This window comes from Monodelphis domestica, chromosome 3 (assembly GCF_027887165.1).
Source record: "Monodelphis domestica isolate mMonDom1 chromosome 3, mMonDom1.pri, whole genome shotgun sequence".
NCBI lineage: Eukaryota > Metazoa > Chordata > Mammalia > Didelphimorphia > Didelphidae > Monodelphis > Monodelphis domestica.
Genome location: NC_077229.1, coordinates 97258301 through 97271208, shown reverse-complemented (window position 1 = coordinate 97271208; position 12908 = coordinate 97258301). Strand labels below are relative to the sequence as shown.

Sequence of the window (12908 nt, the reverse complement as noted above, 5' to 3'; positions counted from 1 at the left end):
TTTCACAGGCGAGAGCCCCAGCTCTCTGTGGCTAAGCTAATTAGAATGAGAGGTGCTACTGATGTGATCTTTACTTACATTTGATAATATGACCAATTTGGAGCAACTAATGGGGTATACTTATTGTTTATGGAAAACCACATTGCACCCCACTAGCTACAGGATTCATCTCCTTTCCTTAGATAGGTAATTTTTAAGTGCGTGTAAGCTATCTGGGCAGTGGGATCCAGCCTATTTGCTTTAGCGATCCTCATGTGTTCTTGGTTGTCATCCCAGGCTTATCATTATTAATAAATTAGTTTGTACCACATACTAAGCATAAGGTGAGCCCATCCTTCTAAGTTCTAAACCTAACAATTGGCTTTTCTTCTAGAAAGAAAAACACAAACTCAGGTCTTTGCCATGTCCTAGAAAGGTATCTTTGGATGTGCATCTCATCCTGAAGGACACCAGAGAAAGTCCTGCCTGAGTGGCCTCTGCCAGCCTGAGGCTGGTATTCTGTCCCTAACCCTTTTCAGCATTGCATTACTGATTTCTCATTTGTGTCTGTTTCAGTAAATCACAGCTCTTTGTGATATCTTTGTGATTCTTTTGTGACTTTGATTAGTGACCAGGATGCTAATCACATTTCCATATCCACCCTTCTTACCTTTCACTTTTCCTGTCCTTTTCTCCCCTCCTTTACCCTTTCTCAGAGGCTGTAGGTCTGTTACTGGGTTTTGTGAATTTTCAGGAATGAGTATTTAGTCAGAACCCTGGAGGGGGAGGGGTGCAGGGACCCCAGCTCTTTGTTCAAGGACATCCTTCCACATAATCCATGATTTCAGGAAATATCAGGAAGCTAGATAATCACCTTTCTGAAGCAAACAGAGAAGAAACCTCTGGGGCATATTTACCTGTTTTGTAGGAGCCTTTCTCTTTGTAGGATGAAATTGTTTGTGGTTTTCTGTAGAGTTCATTGCATCACCCTCTTGCTGAAAATCCAGTAAGAAGGCAAAAAAATGAAACTACATAATCTCAGCATTGAAAGTGACCTTAGAAGTCACCTAGTCCAGCCCATACCTGAACAGAAATCTTCTCTACAAAATTCCTACCAGTTAGTGGTCATTTTGGCTCCTGCTTGAAGCCTTCCATTGACCATTTTTCCTTTCAGTGGCCAAAATCTGACTCTGCCACTCCTTGTCATTGTTCCTAGTTCTGCATTCTAAAGCTAAGCAGAACAACTGTTATCTGTTCTATAGGACAGTCCTTAAAATACATAAGGACAGGGGTTATTTTCCGTGCCTGCCTGTCCTTCCCCTATACCCCAATCTTTTTTCTCTCAGCCAAATAGGTTTCCTTAAATAACCCCCATCCTGTGTGTCCTTTTTTTGGATGAGCCCCAATTTGTCAATATTCTTTCTGAAATATGGTATCTAGAACTAAGCATAATTCTCTAGATGTATAACCAGGGCAGAATATAGTTAGAAAAGTACCCTCCTTATTATAGAAGCTCAGTTTCTGTCAGAGCAGCTTGAGGATCTCATTGTTAAAATTTAGAGGTGGCATCTGCAAAATGAAATTTCTATAGAATAACACTTTTAAAAATCTGACAGTCAAGATGAGCCCTTCAAGAGAACTTCAACTATTTATTAAATGCCTACTGTCCTGATGGAGAAAATTAATATTAACATATCAGTGGTTTTCTTATGACATCATATCAGCCCGGTACTAGAAAACAGTGTGAAAACTAGATCCAGGATTCTCATAGTCTTTCTATAGTATGGCAGGCCAGTGGTAGGCCCGTCCTGTAGCATCAGGCCCTTAACTGGGAAATATGTAATCAGTAATATGATATGTAGAAGAGAAATAAGTCCATTTCCTATTAGAATCTACATGCATCCTTCCTCATCTCACCTTGAACAATTGTTTCACAACCAAAGTGAACAATATTTCTAGGAAAGAGGAACGTATCTTGTCCCCAGAGAGTATTATTCAAGCATTGGGACATTTTAAGGATAAAAAGAAAGAAATGTTAAGGGAAGAGGTTTTTGCCTTGAAGACTCAAGACTTCTTGGGGAATATTGTGGGATAGGGATCCATATTCTGTGCATTTGCAATCATTTATATCATAGTAACACATTCAATCTGCTTATCTAGAAACAGGGAGAGACTTGGTAATCCACTTCAAGGTCAAACTTAGTTTTTTGGAGAATATGTATTTTAGATGTGTAACCCTGCACACCACTTTATTGTCTTGACCGTAAGAGTCAGAGGTACATCATCAATCTGCTAACATAAAATCTCATGCTTGCCCTCTCCTCTTAAAGCATCTCTTACAAATCACTAGTGCTGGGTTAGAGGAAACAGAAAGTTCTCAGGGTTGTGAGTGGAATGGGGAGGGATATTCTGGTTGTCTTTCCATTGTTTTTCATGACTGACAGTGACTCTTTCTCCTTTCCCAGATTGTCTTAGATGTGGGCTGTGGCTCGGGGATCCTGTCTTTTTTTGCTGCTCAGGCAGGAGCAAGAAAAGTCTATGCAGTGGAAGCAAGTACCATGGCTCAGCATGCTGAGGTCAGTGGGCCCCATGGCCAAGACCCCAGACACCCTCACCCCCCTACTCTGTGGCAGCATGCATAGCCTTCAGAGGCTGTGGTCCAGAGGGTGAGTGGGGCTTTCTGGGGAGCACCAAGAACTGGCTTATTCTCAGGTAATATTGGGAGGGCCAAGGCTAAATCCTGGCTTTCTCTGTGATCTTGGGAAATTCAGTTCTTGCTGCTTTGATTTATCTACCATGAAATCAGTAAGTAGGGAAGAGCTAGGTGACATAATGAATTGAGATCTAGTCCTAGAAACAGGTGGGTCCTGGGTTCAAATCTAGTCTCAGACACTTCCTGACTGTGTGACCCTGGACAAGTCACTTAATCCTCATTGCCTAGCCCTTTACTGATCTTCTGCCTTGGAACCAATACACAGTATTGATTCTAAGATGGAAGGCAAGAAAAAAATCATTAGGCAAACTTCTCTGCCTCTTAACTATGTTCTAGGGTCATTAGTGAGAAATGCCATCCACTTCTATGGGAAAAGAAGAAGCTCTAATGTAATGACTAGAACAAAGGATTTGGAGACAGAAGAATGATGTTGATTCAGAGTCTGACTCTGCTATTTATTATACCCACCTGACTTCAAGCAAGTCACTTAATATATCTGATTTTCAGTTTCTTCACCTCTAACATGAAGAACCTAAGCTAGATAAGTTCTAAGGGGCCTTAACTATAAATCCTATGGTTCCGTGGCCACAGATTATTTTATTGTCATTGTATTAGGAGCCACTTTGAGTCTTAGATCAATGTAATTCTGCTTGTATGCATCATGTAGTCCCTGTCCTTCACAATTTGGTCATTAGAAAGTGGTGTCCAATGTTGTCAACATTTTGTAAAAAAAATTTAATTTAAATTCACTGTAACTTTTTTAATGTAAAAAAATATACAGCCCCCAGATTTTTTTCATGGGAAAAGGTCATAAAAGCAAAAAGGATTTAAACCTGGAATCTTCATCACCATTTTTCATAGGTTGTGCTGGTCTTTAAAAGTTTTGAGTTCTCTCTTTCTCTGCTTGCACTTTGGGCTTGGTTGTTCAGGAAGGACAGTTCTGAGCGAACTGCTACTGGACTTGGTTTCCTTGGGGTTTTCCTAGAGATGAAATCAGCAGTGAGGCTTTAATGAAGCTCATTGATCCAAGGAGACATTTCTCCATGAGATTGGTTTTTTCCCTGATTTTTATCCCCGACTTTTTCCCCTCCCACCAATAGGTTTTAGTAAAGAGTAACAACCTCACAGACCGAATTGTGGTCATTCCTGGAAAGGTGGAGGAAATCTCACTTCCCGAGCAGGTGGACATAATTATTTCAGAGCCAATGGGCTACATGCTTTTCAATGAACGTATGTTGGAGAGCTACCTCCATGCCAAGAAGTACTTAAAGCCTAGTGGTAAGTAAATGGGCTGGGTACAGTGGGTCTTTTGGCTGGATTTATTTCCCATGGGCAATAGCCTAGCCTCCCTTTCTCAAACAGCACTGCAATGCTGCACAGATAACCATTTGGAGTACTTCCAGGAATATAAAATAAAATCCGTGTCAGGAGATTTTAGAATTTATTTTATGGTTTTTAAGTTTAACTAATTTGGTCTTATGTATAGAGCAGGTTATATAGCCTTTCCCTTAGTTTTTGAGGTCATATGTAGAGAGAGGATTAAACTATACTAATTTGAGGTTTGTCGGTGATCAGTTCTGGGCTTTAAGAAATTCTATACTCCAGGACAGGCTCAAGTCATTCAAGTTGGGTGTTCCTCCCTGACAATTCTGTGATTTTTGGTTGTTTCGTCTTTCTCAGAAGAATAGCAGGATAAGAGCAGAGCAGGTTCAGCAAGAGGAATCAGAATTATGCCTTTCTTTTTTCTGTCACTACCAGCCTTTCGTCTTGAGGGACTCAAAGTGAGCATGAAGGGAAGTGATCGCTAGACCCTGTCCTATTCTGTCCTATTCATAGCACACCTAGGCATTGGGCTCATTTCTGGATACCACTTTTAAGGAAAGAATTGGCAAGCTAAGGACACCCAGAGAAGGCAACCATTGTTTTAAGTTCATGCTATATTAGAATCAGTGAAGAAATTAGAGTTGTATGGCCTGAGGAAGAAAATACATGAGGAAAGGGATGGCATGATTACTGCCTTCAAAGATCTGAAGGGCTATTGTATAGAATAGGGAAAAAACAGGAGCCATATGTGGAAGTTGGAAGGAGCCAGATTTGGGATAAACAGTTAAAGCTGTCCCAGACTGGAATGGGCTGCACATCCAGAAATAATGAGCCCATGGAATTAGAATTCAACATCCCATAGAAATCTTTTCTTAAACATCTCTTTTGGGAGAGAATCAGCTATCTCCTTTCATGGCCCTTTCCACCCTTGGACAGCTACAATTGTTAGAAATTTTTTCCTGACATCAAAGCTTTAATTTGCTTCTCTGCAACTTGTGCCTGTTGTTCTATAGGATGAAGTAGAACAAATTGAAATCTCTTTTTCCACACAACAGCTTTTCAAATAGCTGAAGACAGCTATCAAAAGTCTCTTGGCCAAACATACCCCATCTTTTTAATTCATACTCTCATGGCATGGTTTCCAAGCCTTTCGCCATCTCAGTCACTTTCAACATTTTAGTGTCTTTCCTAAAATGTGACACCAAGAACTGAACCCAAGACTAGAGATGTGGTCTGAGTATGGCAGGACTCACCCATCCTGAACTCCATATCTTTTAGTGTAGCCTAATATTTCATGAGTGTTTTAAGCTGCTATAACACACTTTATCAGGACTGGTTTGTTTTTCAGTTTCTCTGATGCCTTTTTATCTTTTATATGTCAGTTCCTAATCTCTCTTTCCTCCTTCCCCCACCCTCATTAAATCCTTTTTTGTAACAAATAAAAGTCACTCAAAACCAACCAACAACTGACATCTTACCAAAATTTGCCATCTTTGGCATCCATCCATTTCCCACCTCTGAGCAAGCTGCACCATTGGTTCTTATTGACTTTGTCAGCTCACCAAAGTTCATCTATCTTTTTTAGACAAACTGCTTCTCTAGCCATGACTCCCTCATCTTGTACTCGAGAGTTGATTTTTTTCTTAATACATCTGTGCTCAATTTCATCATATTAGATTCAACTCAACTTTCTTACTCATCCAGTCACTGTCCTCCAGGGTATAACTATCCAGCCCATCTTGGTGTCACCTGCATATTTGACAAATATGCCATCTATGCCTCTGTCCAAAATTGTTGGCTTAATTCCAAGCCAAAGCAGAGATGCCTGGGGTATTCCACTAGAAACCTTCCAATATGAAATTTGAACTGCTGATTATTACTTCCTGGCTCCAGTCTTCTAACCAGCTCTAAATCCACGTAATTATACTATTGTATAGGCCATATCTCTTCACTTTGTCTACAAGAATACCATAGGAGACTTTGTCAAATAGCAAATCAGACCTAGTACCCCTATCAGAAGAGAAGATGAGGTTAATGTGGCATGACCCATTCTTAATGAAGTCTTTCTCTCTGATTTCCTTTTCTGGCTACTTGAATGGGCCTCGAATAATAAATTCTAAAATTTTGCCAGGAACTGAAGTTAGACCCAGTGGCCTAAAGTCTGAACAATGTACTTCCCTTTTTTGAAAACAAAACATTTCCCCATCATTCTGGCAACATCTCACTTATTCTTCAGGATCCTTCAAAATTCACATCTATAAATTCTTTCCTTACCTTGAGTGTGTAGTGTACCTGGGTCTAGAAGTTTGAACTCAAAATGGCAACTAGGAGCTCTCTGTCTAGAACCCTTTTGTCTTGGGTTTCAGCTTCCTATTAGCCATTTTTCTTCTTTTTAAATCCAAAGATCATTGTCCTTGACTATTGAAATTAAAAGTATTGAAAAGTAAGCATTTATCCAATCTTTCCTGTGATTTTTCTCTTTCTCTAATATTGCTTGGGGGGGAAAAGACCCTAGCAATGATTATCACCTTGATTTTGCCAATCACCCACCCACACGTGGCCACATTCGTGTTCATGAGCTCTGAAATTCTTTTAACTAACTGATCACTTTCATCATTCTATCTTTTCCTCTGCTTTCCAACCTTTAACTTCTGTCCTTTGTCCTCACCATGACTTCCAATATCTTCCTCTATCATTCTTTCTGTACTAGCTACACTCCTTCCTTCCTTGTCTAAAACCCATAGAGAATCAGTTCACCTCTACACTCAAGCCCCTTCTGCCCTATTTTAATTAATTTGGTTTGCAAGCCTAAACCTTGTATTACCTCCCCTTATTCATTGCCTTTGCTCCTACTCACATGCCACTGAAGGGAGGTGAATAGATCATGAAATCATACCAACACAGTCCACTACAAATTTATGCTACACAATCTAACTGGACTTTCACTGCAGCAAGGCAATCCTTTTACAGTTTCCTTATCAAGTAATTATTTCAATATATCAATCCCCACAGTGGCTTTTCCAAACCTTTCTATCTCTCCTTAAGCCTCTCCTGGCTTCCCTTCCCACTCTCCTAGCTGAGAATCTTGGCTCATATTTCACTGAAAATATTGAAGCCATTAATTGAGAACTCACTCTCCTCCCTTCCTTATCTCCATCACTCAGATGCCATTCCCCACTCTCCTCCTTCACTCTGTCTCACATGAAACAACATCCCTCTTCTTTGCCAGGGGAAATTCCTCTGTCTGTGACCTCATTCCTTTCCTTCGTTTCTAGCAGATTGCTCCTTTTATCATCCCTACTCTCTCACCTTCAGTCATTCCTTGTATGCTGTCTGCTTCCCTACTGTACTCTCCTTGTTCTACTTGTCTGACTGCTCCTCATTTTCCTTTGCTGGATCTTCTTCCAGGAGACACTCATTAACTATGGGTGCCCTCCAAGGGCCTTTTCTCCATTTGTACCACTGGTTCTCAAATATTTTGGCTCCCAGGGCCCCTTTATCTTTTTCAATATTGAGGACCTGTCAGAGAATTCTTATTTATGTTGGGTTATATCTATTAAATGTATTTGCAATATTAGAAATTAAAATGTTTTAGTATCATTTTGAAAAGTCATTTTGACCTGGCAGACTTCCTGAAAGAGTCTTAGGAGCCCCGCCAGGGGTCTCTGGACCATCCTTTAAGAACCACTGCTCTATTCTGCCTTACTTAGTGATCCTATCCTTTCCAACCAATTCAATTTTTGTTAATGAATCTCAGATCTATTTATCTAACCCTAACCTTTCACCTCTTGCATCACCAACGGCCTTTTGGACATCTTGAATTATATAGGTCCTTAATAAATTACTCCCTGGCCTTCTTTACTAGCCTTAGCAACTTTGGAGCTTTAGCACTTCTGGTCCCCTTATAGGATTATGCCACATTTCTCTACTCATCTTTCCATTACTTGTCCCTTGCTTCCATGTTCTATATATGGAAAATCTGAATTTATTGGTGAATTCTGTATGCATATACCTTGGTCTTTGATCATATCCCCATTTTTCTCAGCAGAATTGTTACTTATTGAATACTTAGAATTTAATTCTTGAGAACTTTCCAGTCCTCCTGGAATGACTGGTAGGACTGTCTGTGGTGATACTACCTTTGCATTCTGAACATTTTGAAATATCTCCTTCAAAAACCTAGAGTACCTGATTATATCTGGCCTTCCTCTCCTGCTCTTCCACAAACTCTAAGGCAGACCAACCATTTCCTCTTATGGTTCCTAGTTCTTTAATTTCAGCAGCCACCTGCTTCCTCGTTGGGGAAAAGTAAGTACAGAATACCTTTCTTCACCTTTTTGAAGGATGAAATGATCATTTCAGGAAACCAAGAAGTCATTCCTCCGCTTTAGGCCAGGATACATTATTCCAGCAGCTCTCCAGATCTTTTCCTCAAACATCAGAGCTACTTTCTCTATTTAGGTCTTCCATAAAGGATGAATTCTCTTGATTGGGAATGTTATGGTGGGGTATCATTTGAACTAGATCATCCCAGAGAGGCTGAGAGTTGATTGTTCTGTCAGGTGGGCCAGGCTAAAGAAACTAGGCAAGCAGCAGCCAACCTAGAAATATATCTGAGTTTTCTCTCACTGCCATTTGCTGTTAAGAAATCTATTTGGGCTTAATTGAGTGTGATTAAATAAGCACCTTATTGAATTGCTGTACCTCTTCCACTAAACCAAGGCAGTGTCCGATAGCCTGCAGTGCTGCTTTCTGAGGCTATACAAGCAGAAACCATAAGAATCCTTGTCGATAGCTAGAAGGACTGACCTCAACTGCGCTCTCCTGGTCATTGCTGAGCCTTCTTCACCCAAACTGATTGATTGTTGGAAAGAGGCGCCCTCTTCTGTTCTCTGAGAGAAGCAAGTAGGGGAAGGGGATTGGTGATAATCGAATACCAATCTGGGTTATGATTGTGTGGGTGTCTGTGTGCTCCAGGACATCTAATTAACTTTTCAGTAACAAGGCCTTTCTCAACAGACTGCCAGGGAAGTCAGTCTTCATTCTAGGTATGTTTTATGCCCATGCTTATCTGTGTCAAGCCCACAGGAGAAGAAAAAGAATGAAAGGAGGACATACCTGGTAATTTTTTATCAGTCACCAAGCAGCTCATCTGAGAGGTTCTTGGTGGTATCATTTAACTAGAAAAGAGTGATTTGCCATTCATTGAGTAGAAGTGTAATTACATTTTATTCTAGATACTTTCCCCTGGAAGTTAACATGTTTCAGACCTCCAGCCCTCCAAATAGTAGAAATTCCTTCTGTCAAATTGCACTCATGTGGGCCCCACAGTAATTCCAAGTTGACAGTAAAAAGGGGAAAGAGGGCTTCTCTCTTTTTTTTTTTTTTTGTATGTGGGTTAGAGAGGGGCAGAGTACCCGTTCTGACTTTGTTAGACATCTTGAACTTGATGCTGTCCATGCCATAAGCTTTGTGACTTGTCCTGTTGTAATTCAGTGGGTAGGTCTTAATTGTGGGGAGATGGGACGGGACCTGAATGAAGCCTTGAAAAATGGTTCCATTGAGATTATTTAAGGATAGCTGGTATTACTGTTGACTTCTCCCTCTCAGCCTTACAGACTGAGCTCCCAATTCACTGGTGTCATCTTTAGCTTTCCTCCGACTAGCCTCATGTTCCTTGACATCATAGGGTCAGTGACTCTCAAGTGTAATTGGAGCCAGTTTGCTGGCATAGCTCTGGTGCTAGGCTTCTGCCATCCTGCATGCCTTTCTACTTACCATGCTTACTGCTTCGTATCTGTTAAGAGTGTTCTGAACAGTCCATCACTGCCCATTGCACATTCAGTACTGTGCAAATTTAGAATGTCAGTTGTGAGATTTTTGTCATTGTAGTGAATGAATATTGAGTCTGGGAAGTCAAGAGATGTGAATTTACTGATTGCAGAATTAGATGAGACCTCTGTAGTCATTTGTAGTCTATGTTGTTACCTGATCAAGAATCCCTCCCGACAGTATCTCTGACAAGTGTTCATTTAACTTCTCATTGAAAGCCTGTAGTAAGGGGAAACCCTTCTGATTTGGAATATTTTCTTTGGGAGGAAGACTTTCTTTATACCATGTCTAATCTGTTTCTCTCAACCTTTTACCCAATGCTGCTAGTTTTGCCTCCCAGAGCCAGGCAGAATAGAATCTATTCCCTCTATTTACTTGTGACACCCCTTCAAATACTTGGACAACCATTTTGTCCCTTTTCTCCACCTTTAACAGCCCCATTTCTTTTTAACTCATTCTCATAGGACATAGTCTTCAGTCTGCTCACATTCTTAGTCACTTTTCGACCTATTGACATCTTTCCTAAAATCTAGAATGTAACACATTTCTCCAGGTATGGTCCTACCCAGGGTAGAGTACAGTGGTACTGCTTCATTTTGGCCTGGGCTTGTCTGAAGGGCCAGGGCAGTATTAGCTTTGGGGCCTGAAGTGCCACACTATTGTGTCATTTTTAAGTTTGTAATTCACTAAAGCCCCCAGATCCTTTTGACAAAACTTAGATTCCTGCCCCTTCCTAGCCATTTGAATTTTGTACAACAGTGAAACTCCATATAAATGTGAACTGCTATTTTCATTCTTATTTTGAAATATAGAGAAAATTCTTCCTTTTCCTACATGGAGAGATGACTGGTTGCTTAGATATGTGCCAGCTGGTATTTCTGTACCAGCCTTACCACTTACACAACTGCTTTTTGTAGCCAGTCATTGTCCTCAAAGTTTTAAATTTTCATATTCATTGCTAATTAAATTTAAGTCACTAGACATCAGAAAACCCATGGAATTTTTACTTCGTGAATCAATGACTAGAATACCTGAATGGCCTGAATTTTGAAGCAGGATTCCTTAACCTGAGATCCATGGCTTTTTTTTTTTTAATTTTTTTTCATGGCTTTTAAAATATATATTTTGATAATGACTTCAATATAATTGGTTTGCAATCCTATGTATTCTATTTTATTTGTGAATTAAAAATATTATTCCATGAAGGAATCCATAATTTTCTTCCAAACTGCCAAAAGATAATACCATGACCCCAAAGAAAAAAGCAGTTAAAATATACCTGATTTATAGGCAGTTAAGTGGCTCAGTGGATAGAGAGCCAGGCCTGAAGACAGGAGGTCCTGGGTTCAAAATCAGGCCTCAAATATCTCCTAGCTATGTGATCCTGAGCAAGTCACTTAACCCTAGTTGCCTACCCTTTGCCAGTCTTCTGCCTTGAAACAGATACTTTGGATTGATTCTAAGAAGGTAAGGGTTTTTATTTTTAAAAAAGGATACCTGATTTAGAGGCTAATTAATTTTTGGAGCAGAAGATGACACTGAGAACAGAGCCATCATATGTAAGTTTCTGGCAGAATGCTGGCCTCTCTGTTGTTGGGACCTTGCAGAGTTGGTGGATTAGTCTTCTCATCCATAGGCCCTTTCTGAAAACCCTGACTGAAGTAGTAATGGGCTTTCTTTCCTCTGCCCAAGAACATGAGTCTCAGGAGGCCAAAGTATTGGCTTGAGAGACATGCCATCTTCTCAATCTACCCTTCCCAGACTGAAGAGTAATGTTAGGAAGGAATGTCAGTCCGGTGGCATTATAGGAGATAGGGCTCTTGGGATCCTGGCCAGTTTTGCCTGCTTAAGAGGCCTGAACCCATTTTTTTTTCCTGTCCAGCACGGTAAAATTCTAACCTGTTCACACTATACTTTAGTTACTAAAATAAGAGAAACAAATAAAGTACCAAACTGTTATTTCCCTTATCCTTCTAAATTAAAGCCAATAGAGCCTAGAGACATTCTGTGTGTCTCTGTGTTAAGAGAAACAAGAAGAGGCACCAGCTCTTTCCAGACTGACTTAGGAGTAAGATAACCCCAAAGCTTTTGGCTCATTTTGTTCTGCTTTTTCTGCTTCTTTTCTTTTCCATCTTCCTCAGCCCATCCATAATAAAACCTTAGAGCAAACAGTAAAGGAATCGAAGCATGAATGCTTTCTCTTCCACATTGCATATAAGAGATGGTTACTGTAGGGTTGCCTTTACCAGATGTGGCCTTTCAGAAAGATCACTTTATAGCAGAGGAAATGAGTACATCTGTTTGTAGTAATGATGGGAACTGAAGACAAAAACATTCTCTGTCAAATACCCTTATAACTAAGAATGCAGAATCTTATTCCAGAAAAAGAAGAGAGAATTTGGGGTTAGGGGTGAGGGTAAGAGAATGGAATTAGTTAACTAGAAACCCTCCACTTAATTGGAGCTCAAGTCCTAAGGCCTAGAGACAGACCCTCATCCCCAAAGAGACAGTCTTCTCTGGGTGGGTAAACCCCAATCCCAACTATAAGCCATGACAGACTAGACAGGACTCCAAAAGAATGTCTCACATGCTGTCATATATGCTATCTTTCTGTTATTTGGCATTGTTTAATTATTTTTCTTTATTTATAAGTGAGGATTCATAGTTCAGGTGACTGGGAAATGTCTGTAGTATAAAAATACAAAAGCCTTCAATTAGAATTTTCTCACATATTCCCTGAGACTTAAGTAGGAGGGAGTAAGATAGACCCTTTGGATTTCAAGAAGTATATGACTGCCCTGTTAGGTAGCATTTTGGAGAGGAGTCCCCCAATTTCCTGATGATGAACCAAAGCCATTCACATTGTGTTGGTACCCTTGTGGCCTGGAGCTTAAGGACTAGGAGGAAGAGAAGGTAATACTGCCCCCAATCCACAAGGGGATGGAAGGCACCGCTGGCCATATTCAATATCAGAAAGAAACCTGTTTCTAAGTCACTAACAGTGCTTTAGATATCATGAAAAATGCCAGCAGCAAAGCCTAGAATGACACTGGGATTTCCT

General features: G+C 40.3%; 1 protein-coding gene across 2 annotated transcripts in view; it reads left to right on the top strand.

Annotated features, from left to right (window-relative positions):
- Positions 1-12908, top strand: part of CARM1 (coactivator associated arginine methyltransferase 1) — a 52092-nt gene that overhangs the window by 28028 nt on the left and 11156 nt on the right. For both annotated transcript variants that reach the window (XM_056822746.1, XM_056822745.1), the window contains exons 5-6: positions 2445-2555; positions 3793-3970. In XM_056822746.1, coding sequence (XP_056678724.1) covers positions 2445-2555; positions 3793-3970 — 289 coding nt within the window. The remainder of the gene's footprint in view (positions 1-2444; positions 2556-3792; positions 3971-12908) is intronic.